Source organism: Xenopus laevis, chromosome 7L (assembly GCF_017654675.1).
Source record: "Xenopus laevis strain J_2021 chromosome 7L, Xenopus_laevis_v10.1, whole genome shotgun sequence".
In the NCBI taxonomy this organism is placed as follows: domain Eukaryota; kingdom Metazoa; phylum Chordata; class Amphibia; order Anura; family Pipidae; genus Xenopus; species Xenopus laevis.
The window spans coordinates 10,819,997-10,836,122 of NC_054383.1; the positions used below are offsets into that span (position 1 = coordinate 10,819,997).

Consider the following 16,126-nt stretch of genomic DNA (forward strand, 5'->3'; position numbering starts at 1 on the left):
CCCCTTTTGTAAAATATAAGGATATTATAAGTTACCGAGGAGTTTCATGACCATATAAAAACACGAGGCCGAAGGCCGAGTGTTTTTATAGAGGTCATGGAACTCCGAGGTAACTTCTAATAGCCTCATATTTTACAAGTGGGGGTACTTTATTCACTATATATTTATATACCATTTTTCGTCTGTCTCCTGAAATGCAAATATAGTAGAAAGGTGGTAATAGCTGTTAATGGGGGATGGTTCATTGTGTTCAACTTCCTCTAAATACCCGTAATGATACATTTCCACTTCCAGGTGCCTATATTCATTAAAGGAGAACTAAAGCCTAACTTCAGTGAGTCATGTGACAGAAATGACATCAGAACTCACCGTTTATAACTGATGACATCAGAACTCACCGTTTATAAGGATATAATTTACAGGATATTCATGGCTTTTGTGTATTATATATATATATATATATCAGTGCAACTAACCTGAGTTTGGAACAGACAGTTTGGTCCTCATGTAGGGAGCTGCTTTCACCTTCAGTCCTAGCAAATGTGAAAGGGAACATAAATATGATACAATGAATGTATGGAGACCATAGAATGATAAAACACTCAGACTTTATAATGAACCCCTTTTTCCTTTATGGCTAGACTGCTCATTAGAAATAAAGTACATTAGATATAGGATTGTCCTCAATATGTTGTTCTACTACAGCTTTGAGCAACTCCCTCCATCATTCAATGAACCATTGGCTGCCCAAGTTTCGGGGGTAAAAATCAAATGTTTGGCCTATTTTACTCACACCCCAGTTGTAGAGTTACTTCTGGGCACTGGTTGATACAATAGCTGGTTAGAGGGTTGAATGCCTTTGAAGAAATACAAGATTACATATAAATACTCACAATAAAATGTTGGCCGGCTTCAGACTGGAGGGTGGGAATCCCACAGGGTCCCCCACCCCCTCCAGGCCCCCCTGCCTCTGTCACAACCCCCATACAGGCCCCCCACCCCAGCTACAACCCCCTTCCGGGCCTCTGCACATACTTGTTCTTTAGTTGCGGTGCCGGGGAAGAGGCGAGATCAAGGTCCGGGGGGACAGAAGCAAGTCTGGGTCGGCGGTGCCCACCAGGTTTTTGGTGTCCTGCTGACCCAGTCTGCCCTTGATGTTGGCTCAGGGACTGGTCTGATTGCCTTCATGAAGTCAAAAAGAAATTACAGGTATGGGACCTGTTATCCAGAATGCTCAGGACCTGGGGTTTTGCAAATTAGAGGTCTTTAATTTGGAGTTCCATACTTTAAGTCTACTAAGGGTGGTGGCACACGTGCAGATTCTGGGGAGATTAGTCACCCAGTGCTAAATCTTCTCTTATTCGGGGCGACTAATCTCCCCGAAATGCCTTCCTGCGGCAAGAATGTTAACCGCCAGCGGGATGGCATTTGCCTCGCAAGGAAACTTTGGGCGATTTCGGAAAACCGAAGCGATCCGTTTGCCATCCCGCCGGCGATTAGCATTCTTGCCGCAGGAAGGCATTTCGGGGGAGATTAGTCGCCCGAAGAAGATATTTGTCACCCCAGAAATGAATCTGCACATGTGCCACTAAGGAATCATCTAAACATTAAAGGGTTGTTTTGCTTCCAATAAGGATTAATTATATCTTAGTTGGGATCAAGTACAAGCGACTGTTTTATTATTACACAGAAAAGGGGAAAATATTTTTTAAAATGTGAATTACTTGATTAAATGTCTATGGGAGACAGCCTTTGGTTCTTTCTGGATAAAGGGTTTCTGGATAAAGGATTCCATACCTGTATTTTCTTATTAGTTTGCATATTAAAAATGTTAATGGACCCTTGATTGAACCTGGTCTTTATTGCCCGATAATTTTACCCATCCAGGACCTTATTATAGAACAAGACTCTGAGACACAATTCTGGTCTCCATCACAAGGTAGAGGAAGACAGTAACACTTTAGGATTTAGCTTTAGCCCAGTGCCAGACCACCTCCAATTACCTGCCAGATTAACCCATAACCATGAATTTTTCCCTGATCCAAAAAAAACCATTTTTTTTAGCTGCAAATTTGAATTTCTAGGAGGTGTGATCTGTCCCTGGTTACAATAGAGGATAATGCTTTGAATTAAACTCCTACTAGAAACTTGGTTTGCTGCCAGATTTTTGCTGTACATTTGATGAAGCTTCATACCGTTCCCTGTTACATAAATAGACTTTCATTAAATGCTTCAAAGAGAAATACTTGGGGTTTTTTTTGTTGTTGTTTCACAGCTTTTTTTTCTATCTCTGAGCATTTAATGACTTTCCCATCTGTAAACAGCCCTTGTGTCTTTGTAACTGCGAATGCAACCGTTTTTAGACAAGAATGAGGACTGAAAATGGCACAATTAAAGGCAATATTATCCTTTCTTAGAATAACATTTAAGTAACTGTTCTTAAAGGGATACTGTCATGGGAATGTTTTTTTCAAAAAGCATCAGTTAATAGTGCTGCTCCAGCAGAATTCTGCACTGAAATCCATTTTTCAAAAGAGTAAACTGATTTTTTTTATATTCAATTTTAAAATCTGAGGGCTAGACATATTGTCAGTTTCCCAGCGGCCCCGTCATGTGATTTGTGCTCTGAAAAACTTCAGTCTCTCTTTACTGCTGTACAGCAAGTTGGAGTGATATCACCCCCTCCGTTTCAACCCTCCCAGCAGCCTAACAACAGAACAATGGGAAGGTAACCAGATAGCAGCTCCCTAACAAAAGATAACAGCTGCCTGGTAGATCTAAGAACAGCACTCAATAGTAAAAGCCAAGTCCCACTGATTCAGTTACATTGAGTAGGAAATAACAGCCTGCCAGAAAGTAGTTCCTTCCTAAAGTGCAGGCACAAGTCACATGACTGGGGCAGCTGGGAAACTGACGATATGTCTAGCCCCATGTCAGATTTCAAAATTGAATATAAAAAAATCTGTTTGCTCTTTTGAGAAAGCACTATTAACTGATTCATTTTGAAAAAAACATGTTTTCCCATGACAGTATCCCTTTAATGAATTCCCATCATGCATTCCAGACTCTTGGGTTCAGTGCAATTTGATTTTCTGGGCAGAAACAGAGCAACCAATGGAATGCTGAGAGTTGGCCTAACTGGAGAATAAGACGATCTATGGCTTGGTCCCTACAGAGAGGGAAGATGGTACCTTTTGAGCCACCAATTGAGGGATAGCATGGAGTTCCCAGGGCAGGACTTGGAGCTGCCCAATAGACAGTGTCGGACTGGCCCACCAGGATACCAGGAAAACTCCCAGTGGGCCCAGGTGTCAGTGGGCCTCTTGTTTCTAACCATTTGGCCTATTTCATGGTCATTCCCTATTTCTTATGCTTAATAATGGAAAAATAGAGTATAGTAAGTAGATATAAAAGACTAGGAGAATAAAGAGGTTAAGTGAGGAGAGGAGAAATAATAGTTTGGAAAGTGGGCCCATGGTCTAATGGTTTCTGGTGGGCCCACTGTCTGAGGTTTTCTGGTGGGCCCCTGGCATCCCAGTCCGACACTGCCAATAGAGGAGCCATTCTACAAACAGAGGAACAGTAAATTAATCTCCAGTCCAGGTACGTACCTAAGGCAACAGTCTGATAGCAACAGGCAAGGGTTACAAGCTAGAAACATTGCAATATATTTTAATTATGAAATACAAAATCAAAACTAAACATATCCATATTCATACTTAACATACTACAGGCTGTTTATTCTTTTTTTTTATCTTTTCAGTTTCAAGATTTTTATTGTGTTTTACATAAACAAGCAATATTTTATAGCTCTTACATACTGTATGACACCATTGCCGCCTCAGTGGAGCTCACAGTCCAATTTCTTCTGCCACAGACAGACATTGGTCTCAAGTTAATCAGGGCCAAATGAACCTACAGTAAATTGCACCAGTGCAGGCCTCAGCAGCGACAAATTGGAAAATTAAACTCATCAATCCACTATTAGAAAATGAAGGCAAAGATGTCCGCAAACTCTGTTGAGATGCCTTGGTCAGGAACAAACCCAAGACATGCAGATAGTGTCTTGGTCAAGGTCCAACCCAAGACTCCAGAGCTGCTAGCTACTGTATAATTATTTCTAGTTTTTTATTAGAACTCTAGAACTCTAGTGAATAAGTCCCAAGACCCAAGACTGCATTTAGTTATTAATGTAGGTAGGCCTGGATTTGTGGAAAGTCCACCAAGGCCGGGCCTACGGAGGCAGGACTTTATGTGGCGGCATGCTGCCCAATCACACCCACATTGGATCAAACACACTGGGGATGCACAATCATTTTTAAAATTTCCCGTGTGCCAATCTCCATTGCTCAGTCTCAGTGCCAACGAAAATTGTCATGAATAAAGGGGAGGGGACAGGGGCGACGGACGGCAGTGGGCCTAGGGGCACCCGCTATGTAGATCCGGCCCTGATTGCAGGAATCCTAGCAGTTCATCCTAAGCCAGGAGTCGTCAACCTTTTTTAACTCATGAGCCTCATTCAAATGTTGGGGAGTTGGGGAGCAACACAAGCATTTGGGTACCAAATAAGGGCTGTGATAGGCTATTTTATAGCCCCTATGAAGACTGTCATCCTACAAGAGACACTGTTTGGCAGTACACCTGGTTTTTATGGAACCAAAACTAGCCTCCAAGCCTGGAATTCAAAAATGAGCACCTACTTTGAGGCCACCAGAGCAAGGGGTTGTGAGTAACATGTTACGAACCACTGGTTGGGGATTACTGCCCTAAGCCTTAAAACCTTCTTGTAGATCATCTCCTGGACAAGAATGAATCCAAGACCACAGTGCTACTAATTACAGCAAGATTAGTTGTCATTTTTGTGCAGTTGTCTCAGTCCGACTCCCTAGTCCTGGTGGTCTTATTCATTGCGTATAGCTATTATCTGTTGTTTTTTTTGTACCAGCCCATATTATTCCAAAAACCTTTCTTAATATCAATATGTCATCTCAGAGACAGACCAAAAGCTAATGCTTCTCATTATAATGTGCCGCTGTGCATCACAGATTGATGTCTTTTTGTTGCGGTTGCTATAATAGAGCAGTTTTCCTTCCTGGAACATAATTCAGTAGCCGTGCTCCATCTGTGCTTGACAAATGCGGCACTTCGTTCTAAATAAGCACATGCTTCCAAACAATATTTTATTATGGTGTCACATCAGCAAAAGTTACATGGTGAGATAACAGATTTGGATCAGTATATGGGGGGGGGGGGGTTTGCTCCGTAGGATCCTGAGTTTTCAGGTTTTGCTTGTGTCTAAAACTTTTCCCAGCTGTTTCCACTTCCCTTCTGTTATTTAGCTGCTACAGTAGATGTCAAGCTCTTGTGGCCGTTTTTAATCTTGTCCTATAACACAAGCAATACATGGAATTAATTTGTTTAGAGTATGGATACAGCCTAAAGTTATTACAGAGGGCTGTCCAAGTGGAGGCTTGTGCACCAGATGTGGCCCTTTTTTGTGGTCTCAAGAATTCCTACAATATCCTAATTTTATTTATGACATCACTATTTTATAAAATTCTGCCCCTTAAACATGTCAGATAGCATATACCGTACATGAAGGTTTGATCGGTATTCATGAGCAAGGTATCGACCGAAATAGAATGGTACATCCTTGATTGCATTATCAATTCTCTAATTTATAATGTAGGTAATTAATGAAATGGAAATGTTGCTGGTTGCTTGAATAAAGCATTTCGTTATATAGAGTATGATCCAAAATAGCTCTTATACGCTTATTATTCCCATAATAGATAACAATCAATCAGAAGTTAGCTGTAATTGGTTTAGAGCAGATAGAATAATGAAAGCTAACAGCTGATTGGTTGCTATGGGTGTCTGAACAAGGACAACCATCTATAAAGGGATTACTGCATAAACATCTCAAGTTGGCCATACACAGACCATCATTCATATGAAATATTATTGGAATATTTGCCCTATCCATTTGCAACTTAATTGGATTCATTTTTGCCCAACCGAAGCACTGTAACCCTTAGCAGCCAATGAGCTGTTAATTCTTATTGGTTTTGTGCAGCTAGAATAATGAAAGCAAGAGTATGATTGGTGGCTATGTGTTGTATCCTATTGAAATCCAAGTTGCTTGATTCATGTTAAATATGGATATGGCAACAGCTGGTGATTCAAAGGAATAAGCAGAACAATAGCAGCCGTAACAAAAATATTCACATCATACAACGAGAACTAAAAAACAAAGGCCTTATACCGATTCCTGGCAGGAAATGAACAGTGCAAATAAATATGGCTTTTCCAGCATGCTGGATTCAATAAATCTGTCAAAATATAGATGTTAATGCAATCACAGGAGGCTCTAGAGAAGAGAATATTCATTTTACTCTCTCTATTACTGAGAGAGTAAAGACATATTTATCAGGAGAGTGAATAAATATTTATACCAGGTCGACGCCCCCCACTGTGCAGCTTATAAACCTTTGGATATTAAAAATGAAAAATTTAAAAAGTCATTATAGAGTGCTTATCAGTGCATTCAGGAAAGAGGAAAACGTTTGCTGTAAATAGGAACCTTTTTGCCATCCAGAAGCTTGTTCTTGGCTGCAGGCAGTTTTCTATTTAGGAGGATTTATGCAATCATTCCCAAAATGCATGTGTGCGGCCAGTAAGACCCTGGATCAAACAGTTTTCCGTGGGCAAGATTAGCTCATGAAGTCAAAGCTGGAAAGAGCAAGTTGGACGAAAACAAGATTATGCAAGGGAACATCACCCTGTGTAACTGGCGAAATAAAGGAGGAAAAAATGGCACCCCAGGTTTGATGTTCTCCAAAATGAATAGTTTTCTACTTTAAATAGAAAGGTTATGATATTATATAAGAATAATGAGATATTATTATGCTGAACAAAAGATGCCCACACGTGGCTCTTTTGCTATTGTTGAAGCACCAGCCTCTAGTCATATGTTGGTAGACATAGTTCAATATCAAATGAAGGGGCACAAATTTAGATCCCAAGTCTTCCTTTCATGTAACAACAGTTATCTTCAACTTCATTCCAGCCAACAGCCATTAGGAGTTGAGGAAAAAGGCAAAATTGGAAAAGGGCACCAGCTATTGCACCTTTAGTGTATAACGAGGATACCCAGTGATCTTCTTTCCATCTCTGACAAGCCAACCCTTGTAAAGCACAGGCCAAAAAGAGTTGTACCCTCACTGTCTAAAGCATATTCTTTTCATGGAAGTAGCAGTATACCTAACATATATTATTGCAGAGACTTTTCCCCAGCTGTGATCTCATACATTCCAGGTATGGGTTCTATTACCCCAAAAGCTTCTATTCAAAACAATAAGATAAACCGTAGTTCACTATCAGGCCCACCCACTGATTGGCTGGTATCCTACAAGACTTTGAACCTCAGGCTCTCCTGGGACAGCAGCCAGCGGGAAGTGGAATGACTGGCTGGTGCTAACTTGGTTTTGGTCTTTTTGCTATTTTTGCAGAACATCTTCTCATTATATGTTTGTAGACTTGATTCAATAACAAATGAGTAGCACCAATTTAGTCTTCCTTCCATCTTCAACTTTATTCCTGCCAACAGCAATTGAGTTAAGGAAAAAAGCAATACTGGAAAAGGGCGCAACAAGAACACCCCATTACCTTCTCTCCATCTATGACAAGCTAACCCTTGTATTTTTAAAATGAGAAGGAGTCTTAACCTTCTCTTACTGAAAAAACAATTGTCCTAGATACCCCCAGAAAACACAGGCCAAAAAGGTTTGTATATACTAACTAATCACAAGTGGGCTGGATATGCTCAAACTCCTTGCCTTCTTTTTAAAAATAAGGTGAAGCAATTTAAACTGGCTTATTAATATAACCGCTCACCCTATTACTGGGTGGGTCCAGGTGCAAATGCCCTGGACCTTTCGCTTAAACAATTGCTTTTACAGGCATTCATGTTCAGGTTACTCACTGGCCAAAGTCCCTGGCTCGGGTGCAACACCCCGAACCCGCAGCTTAGGGAGACCTGATAGACAACATCTACCCAATGTTGCGTGCACTTTCACAGACCAGCAGAAGACAGTAGTTAAGAAGAAAGAAACTTTATTTCCCCAACACTCCTCCTAACGCATTTTGTGTGAAGTCACATGTACTCATAGGCATATAAGTGGAATGTCTGGCTGATATCATGGTTTTGGTCCTTTTGCTATTGTTGAAGCAGCAGTCTCTCATCATATGTAGACATAGTTCAATAACAAATAAAGGGACACAAATTTAGATCCCAAATCTTCCTACCATGTTACAATGGTCATCTTCAACTTCATTCCAGCCAACAGCCATTGTGAGTTGAAGAAAAAGGCAATGCTGGAAATGGCCACCAGTTATTGGACCTTCAGATAAGATGCAACAAGAATACCCAGTGATCTTCTCTCCATCTCTGACAGGCCAAACCCATGTATTTATGTATGAGAAGGAGGGACCCTCAAGAGTCTTAACATTCTCTCACTGAAGAAACATTTGTCTAAGATAACCCCAGATGGTAAAGGCTAAAAGGGTTTGGACCCACATTGTCTAAAGAATGCCCTCTTCATGGAAGAAGCAGGTTTTTGCCAGTTGTGATGCCATACATAACAGGTATGGGTAATGCTTCTATTTAAAACAATACAATATACTGTAGTTCCCTGTCAGGTCCTACAGGACTTTGAGCCTCAGGCTCTTCAGAAAAGCTTGAGACAGCAGCCAATGGGTAGTGGAATGTCTGGCTGGTGCTAACACAATTTTGGAGAAATTTCTCATGAAAGTAGCACAAAAAAAGCACAGTTCTTTTTCTATAGGTGAATATTGCAACAAAAAATGATAACATGGTCCTCCAATTTATTATAAATCCCTTATCTAGAAAGCCCAAGGTACCAAGCATTCTAGGTAATAGATCACATGACTGTATTTGATAGCGTCACAGATAAGGATTTTCTTCCTTTATATTTGGGTTTCATGAGTTTTCCCTTAAAGGTTCCATCTTAAATATATCAAATGGCTGAACTACCATGGGTGCGATCACACCAGGGTCCGCACTCCCTCGGGCCCGCCAGAACACTGGGTCTGGAGGAGGAGCGGAGGGCCGGCAGTAAGTCTTACATCCAGGCCCATCAATCATAGTTACTTTACTGCATGTATCTGTATCTCGTTTATCAAACCGAGGTAAGATTGTGCAATTTTTTTAAACATTTACCAACTATGAGAAATAAAATGTACCGTATATACTCGAGTATAAGCCGAGTTTTTCAGCCCCCAAAATATGCTGAAAAACGACCTCGGCTTATACTCGGGTCAAGCGCAAAAACGGTCGCCGGTGTCTAAGAATAGTCGCCGGCGTCCAAGAATAGTCTCCAAGAATATTCGCCGGCGGCCAAGAATGGTCGCCGGCATCCAAAAACGTGACGCCGGCACCTCCAATGGGAGCAGAAACCCTCAATTTTTTGATTGAAACTTACCAGAAGCTGCTGCATTTCTCACCCTAGGCTTATACTCAAGTCAATAAGCTTTCCCAGTTTTTGGAGGTAGAATTAGGTACCTCGGCTTATACTCGGGACGGCTTATACTCGAGTATATACAGTAATAACATTACGTCCTAGAAATGCGATTGTCAGAAAAATGATTAGGGATGCACCGAATCCACTATTTTGGATTCGGCCGAACCCCCGAATCCTTTGTGAAAGATTCGGCCGAATACCGAACCGAATCCGGACCCTAATTTGCATATGCAAATTAGGGGTGGGAAGGGAAGGGGAAAACATTTTTTACTTCCACGTTTTCTGACAAAAAGTCACGTGATTTCTCTCCCGTCCCTAATTTGCATATGCATATTCGGTTCGGCCAGGCAGAAGGATTCGGCCGAATCCGAATCCTGCTGAAAAAGGCCGAATCCTGGCCGAATCCCGAACCGAATCCTGGATTCGGTGCATCCCTAAAAATGATACTTCCCCTTTAAACAGTGACTTTATTTACAGCTCGTATGTTTCTACATTTTCTTGACACTGACCTGCAAACGTAAAATGAAACCCCAATGGATGGAGGGTTAAATTCCAAAACAATCCTTAAAGGTCACTCAGTTATGAGAAGTAGCCGGTGACTGTCTTTTATTCCATTTGGGAAATAATGTCATTTTAATGCTGCGGCGATGTCACCGAGGAGTTGGTAACACAGAACAAACTCTCGGCACAAACACAGGATCTGCAGGATAAATTTACACCACCTATTTCTGGTTTCTAGATCAGAATATTTGCAGTTAGAACAGAAAAGGGATAATCTAGAGCATTACATGACTTTATATACATATTTCCATGATGACATACATAAGCGCCAGAGAGATCAGCCATTATATGTGACTGTCACATTACATGAATGAGGGGAATGAAATACAAGTCCGAAACAGAATAAAGATTCTTTAAAAATTCAGAATTCACTCTGCTTTGGGACCTCTTTTATGGAATATTCCGTTAGGAGCATGTGTAGGTGAAGCTGATCTGGTTTCAATTGCACATTATCAGGGTCGGTGATTGCAACCACCAAGGCTGCTACTAAACACTTGTTGCAAAACCATAGGAGGCCTTTGGGGGACCAAAAGATCCCAATGTCTGTACATTACTGCTGCTAAGTAGGAATATCAAGATATCATGGAAAGAGACACAGCCCTTGACCACACATTTGATGCCACCATACAACAAACAGTTGGATATGTCTATGAAGAGTCTCACCTATCCAGCGCATGAGTTACAGTATCTAGTAGATTTAAGTCAAAGGCAACTGGACATTCAGAGTTTTTCTTGAAAACATTTCACCACTCATCCGGCTTCTTGAGTTCAACTGAAGTGGTAGGGAATTCCCCCGGCATTTCAACCCTTGAGGGTAGTAAAGTCACAGACATCCAATCACAATGGTTCTGTTGAGATTCATTTCTACTAGATACAAAAAAACTGTGGGGTACACAAGAATTTTGAGTGAAGACGAAATGTAGTACATATTCCAGGGCCAGAAGTAAGGAATGTAGGGAAGAGAGGCACATGCCTCAGGCACTCTTCATTGGGTGAGTGATCCAATGGAGAGGAGTAGTGATGGGCGAATTTGCGCCGTTTCGCTTCGCCGAAAAATTTGTGAATTTCGCGCGAAATTCGCGAAACGGCGAAAAATTCGCGAAACGGCGCCGGCGTCTCGTTTTTGACGCCGGCGCCCGTTTTTTCGACGCCGGCGTCCGTTTTTTTTACGCCGGCGCCCGAATTTTTTCGGTGAATTTTCGCGGGCGTTTCGCGAATTTATTCGCTGGACGCGAATCGCGCAAATTCGCCGCGAATTCGCGCCTGGCGAATAAATTCGCCCATCACTAGAGAGGAGGAGAACTGTGCAGCCCAAACAGTAGGTGGATGATGTGCAAGCGAAGGGGCAGCAGGGTGACAGTTGAGCAAGTAGTACTGCCTTGGGCACCAATATTCTGACTTATTCTGAAATGGTGATAAAGAGATATCGAGTAATGCTGAATCTGATATCTGTGCATGAAGAAGGGGCCTCAGTGGGGAGCTCAACCGGTAGACGTGTTCCCTTTTATTTAGCAGTCAGGGAGACTGGTGACTTATGGCTTTCCATTTATTTCTGGAGAAGGAGATTTATGTAATAGTTGGATGCAGCGAAGATCCTGTTACATGGAGTTCACCTCATAACGCCTCTGTCATCTCCTTATCAAAGGGCAGTTTGGCAATGACAGTTTTGACACTGTAGGGATCATATAGTAACATGGATGACGTTTGGCCTGCGCCAATAACGCGTAGCAGCAAGCACAAAGGAATCGGGGTTGTTTTCTTGAGATTCTGTCATGTTCTTTATAGCCATATAGTGTTTCACTGTTGTGCACAGAACCTAGAGTCCCTAACCCATAAAGCTGACAATCTAAGTTAGGTAAGTGAAGGACATTGAGAGTGAATAACTCACCCAAAGTCTGACAAGACTGACGCCCACTATTGGAATGGAATCCAGCCTCCCATGAGTTGGAATCCTCTAACTTTCACCTTGAAATTAACTTTTAGTATAATATACACAATGGGATCAACAGACAGTTGCTCTGTATTTTTTATTCTCTCATGTGTTTTAGTTATTCCCATGTTTTTAATGCGGGGGGTGGAACAGGGGTTCTGGAAAATGGTTTTTTTAGAGAAAGTTACAGGCAGATTTTCTTGTCAGTTTCCAATTAATTTCAGTCTTTACTTAGGATTCAATGTTTCTGAGCCCTAAAAGAACAACTGACCTGGGCTATTGAATCACCCTTAAAGTGGACCCGTCACCCAGACATAAAAATCTGTATAATAAAAGTCTTTCTTAAATTAATTATGAAATCCAATTTCTTTTTTTTATTAAAGCATTCATAGCTGTTGTAAACTCATTTAAAAATCTCAGCTGTCAATCAAGTATTGCCTACCCCGCCTCTATGCCTAGGCATAGAGGCGGGGCAAGCAATTACTTTCACTTTCCATTCAGCACTTCCTAGATGTCACCGCTCTCCCCACATTCCCCCAGCTCTCTTTACCATTTAATTGTGTAACCAGTGCATGGGATGGACATTGGGTCCCTGTCCCCTGGTGCACAAACAAGATTCTGAGATGATACAAGACTTGCCTTAATAACAGTGTCCACAAAATGGCTCCTTCCTGGTTGCTATAATTATGAGTTCCCAGACTGATGGAAACAATATTCAAATAATTTATACAGTGTAATTAAAGTTCATTTTGAATGACTAACATGATAAAATAGGATTTGGATAATTTTGTTTGGGTGACGGGTCCCCTTTAAGTCACCCTGATTTTACTATCCTCACCCAATTACCCCCAGTAAAAGGCCTCCCTGCTGTGACTATTCCTAAATTAAATGTTTTGAAATGCATAGAATCATCACCCAAAATCCTCCAACAAAGTGAAGCGGGGGGCAGGGCTAAAGTGGAAAATTTGGTGGAACCAGGGGTGGGGCAGGTGCAGCCAAGATCACCCTTGATCACTTCAGATCAGGGTTGGGATCAATATATATATATATATATATATATATATATATATATATATATATATATATATATATATATATATATATATATATATATATATATATATGAATATATACATATATATATATATATATATATGTATGAATATATACAAGTATGGGACCTGTTATCCGGAAACCCGATATTCAGAAAGCTCCAAAGGCCATGTCCCTTAGACTGATTATTAATTCAACATTTTACAAACAATTTCCTTTTTTCTCTATAATAATAAAACAGTAGCTTGCACTAAAATACAATTAATCCTTATTGGAGGTAAGAAAATCATTTTGAGTTTAATTAATGTATAAATTATTTTTTCAACAGACAAGTTAAGGAAAGATCCCTTATCCAAAAAACCCCGGTCCATTCTGGATAACAGGTACCTGTATATTTTTCCCAGCGGATATGAACCTTGGTAGCATTTTCCTACAGAACCAATCTCATTTAGATCAGTTACCGCATGACTTCTTCTGAATTGTTCCGGATAAATCAGATTTGTTACTTTCATTGATAAATCCCCCAAATCGTTCTCAGAATCATTTGACCCATAACAATGTTTAGTGAACCTGGCCCACGCCATGGCTGTCACGTTAAGCACCAATTCACAAGATTATTTATAGCTCCTGTTACATTTTAAGAGATGATTTTTTTTTCTAGTTTTTAGTGTCACAGGAAAGAAGCTGCCGTTTGGGAGATTTGCTATTCTGACTACTGAACCAATGTTTTTACTAAACAAGATATTTGCCTGTTCTAGTGGGAAAAATTTATATTTTTTTTTACTTTTTTTTATGATACTTCCAGTTTCTGTGATGCTTAATGGGAAGGTTCACCTTTAAGTTAACTGTTAGTATGTTGTTAGAGAATGGCCATTTATTAGCAACTTTTCAATTCGTCTTGATTTATTTGTAATAGTTTTTGAATTATTTGCCTCCATCTGAAACCAGGTTTCAAATGGGGGTCGCTGACCCCATTTAAAAAACAAATGCTCTGTAAGTCTACAAATGTATTGTTATTGCTACTTTTAATGACTCATCTTTCTGTTCAGGCCTCTCCTATTCATATTCCAGTTATCTGTACTACTAGCTGGAGCCATGCTGTCTCGTCTCACTGTATTCGTATACTGCTGAGATGACAATAAAGTTTACTTTATCTGTGACTTATTCAGATCAGTGCATGGTTGCTAGGGTAATTTGCCCATTGATCCTATTGATGCAATCACGCTTCCCAAGCTCTGGGCTGAGCATTTAAAGGTATACAGTATAAATAGGAAGCTGTGTATTACAATAACCACCAACGGCAACAAGTTTTGAAGCCATGCAACTGATTTCTGATCTTCCACTTAACCAACGTCCCCTCTCTCCGATCCATAATGAAGCTCCCTGCCAGACTCAATGAACTCTCATCATTCCTTCATTACTCTGTCGATCATTCTAACGACTTCCCTTTTACTCTCAATGACTATTCATGGCAATGTAACAGCTTATCTCTTGTTTTACAAGAACCCTTGGACAAGGCTGTATTTTATTGCACAGAACCCAGCTTTAGGGGGTTCAGCCAGACCTCTAAATCCCAGGGAATGGATTTGGCTGAATACAGAACCAAATACGAACCCTCAGCGGTGCCAGAAATTCTTGAAGTGCAGACGGATAATTCCAATGCATACACTGCAAATTTGTAATCATTGCATAGGTTTCCAGTTAGATTCGGAACAGGGCCTAGGATTTGGCTGAATCAAATCCTGCTAAATAAATGCTCAAATTTGGCAGAATACCGAACCAAATCTGGGATACAGAGCTCAGCTTTTCTATTTGTAAGTACCAGCCTAAATGCCTTCCCCTTTAACTATTTATTTGCCAACTCCCGTTCATCCGCCTCACCACATATTGCTAGTTAAGAAAGGTACCCAGAACTGTGGAACCAACAGTGTGGGTACCACATTAGTTTTATGCCAGCTAGTTAAAGGGATACTGTCATGGGAAAAAAAATTTTTTTCAAAATGAATCCGTTAATAGTGCTGCTCCAGCAGAATTCTGCACTGAAATCCACTTCTCAAAAGAGCAAACAGATTTTTTTATATTCAATTTTGAAATCTGACATGGGGCTAGACATATTGTCAATTTCCCAGCTGCCCCTGGTCATGTGACTTGTGCCTGCACTTTAGGAGAGAAATGCTTTCTGGCAGGCTGCTGTTTTTCCTTCTCAATGTAACTGAATGTGTCTCTAAATGTGTGAGACATGGGTTTTTACTATTGAGTGTTATTCTTAGATCTACCAGGCAGCTGTTATCTTGTGTTAGGGAGCTGTTATCTGGTTACCTTCCCATTGTTCTTTTTGGTTCTGTTTGGCTAATGCAGGGGGGAAAGGGAGGGGGGTGATATCACTCCACCTTGCAGTACAGCAGTAAAGAGTGATTGAAGTTTATCAGTGCACAAGTCACATGACTTGGGGCAGCTGGGAAATTTACAAAATGTCTAGCCCCATGTCAAATTTCAAAATTGAATATAAAAAAATCTGTTTGCTCTTTTGAGAAATGGATTTCAGTGCAGAATTCTGCTGGAGCAGTACTATTAACTGATTCATTTTGGAATTTTTTTTTTTTCCCATGACAGTATCCCTTTAAGAATCCACCATGGATAGTACTACAAGAGGGTTGCTTTGCACCCACAACATTACACTTGGTTTATCTCCCATTTTACAAGAATCATTGGACAAGGCTGAATTTTAGGGATGCACCAAAACAGGTTTTAGGGGGTTCAGCCAAACCTCTGAATCCCGGGGAATGGATTTGGCTGAATACAGAACCAAATCTAAACCGGCAGCGGTGCCAGAAATTCTTGGAGTACAGACGGATAATTCCAATGCATACACTGCAAATTTGTTATCAGTGCACAGGGTTCAGATTCAGTTTGGCCAGGGTATAGGATTTGGTTAAATAGCATTCTGCTTAAAAAGGCTCGGATTTGGCTGAATCCTGAACCAAATCTGGGATACAGAACATCCCTACTGTATTTATAGATACAAAAAACAGAAAATTTT

The 16,126-nt window shown here is 40.7% G+C and overlaps 1 protein-coding gene across 4 annotated transcripts in view; it reads right to left on the reverse strand.

The window, feature by feature from the left end:
* The window catches only part of LOC108696075 (protein FAM13C), a 176,589-nt gene that overhangs the window by 68,433 nt on the left and 92,030 nt on the right, over nucleotides 1–16,126 (reverse strand). For all 4 annotated transcript variants that reach the window (XM_041570199.1, XM_041570201.1, XM_018225077.2 and 1 more), the window contains one exon: nucleotides 477–533. In XM_041570199.1, the coding sequence (XP_041426133.1) occupies nucleotides 477–533 (57 nt within the window). The remainder of the gene's footprint in view (nucleotides 1–476; nucleotides 534–16,126) is intronic.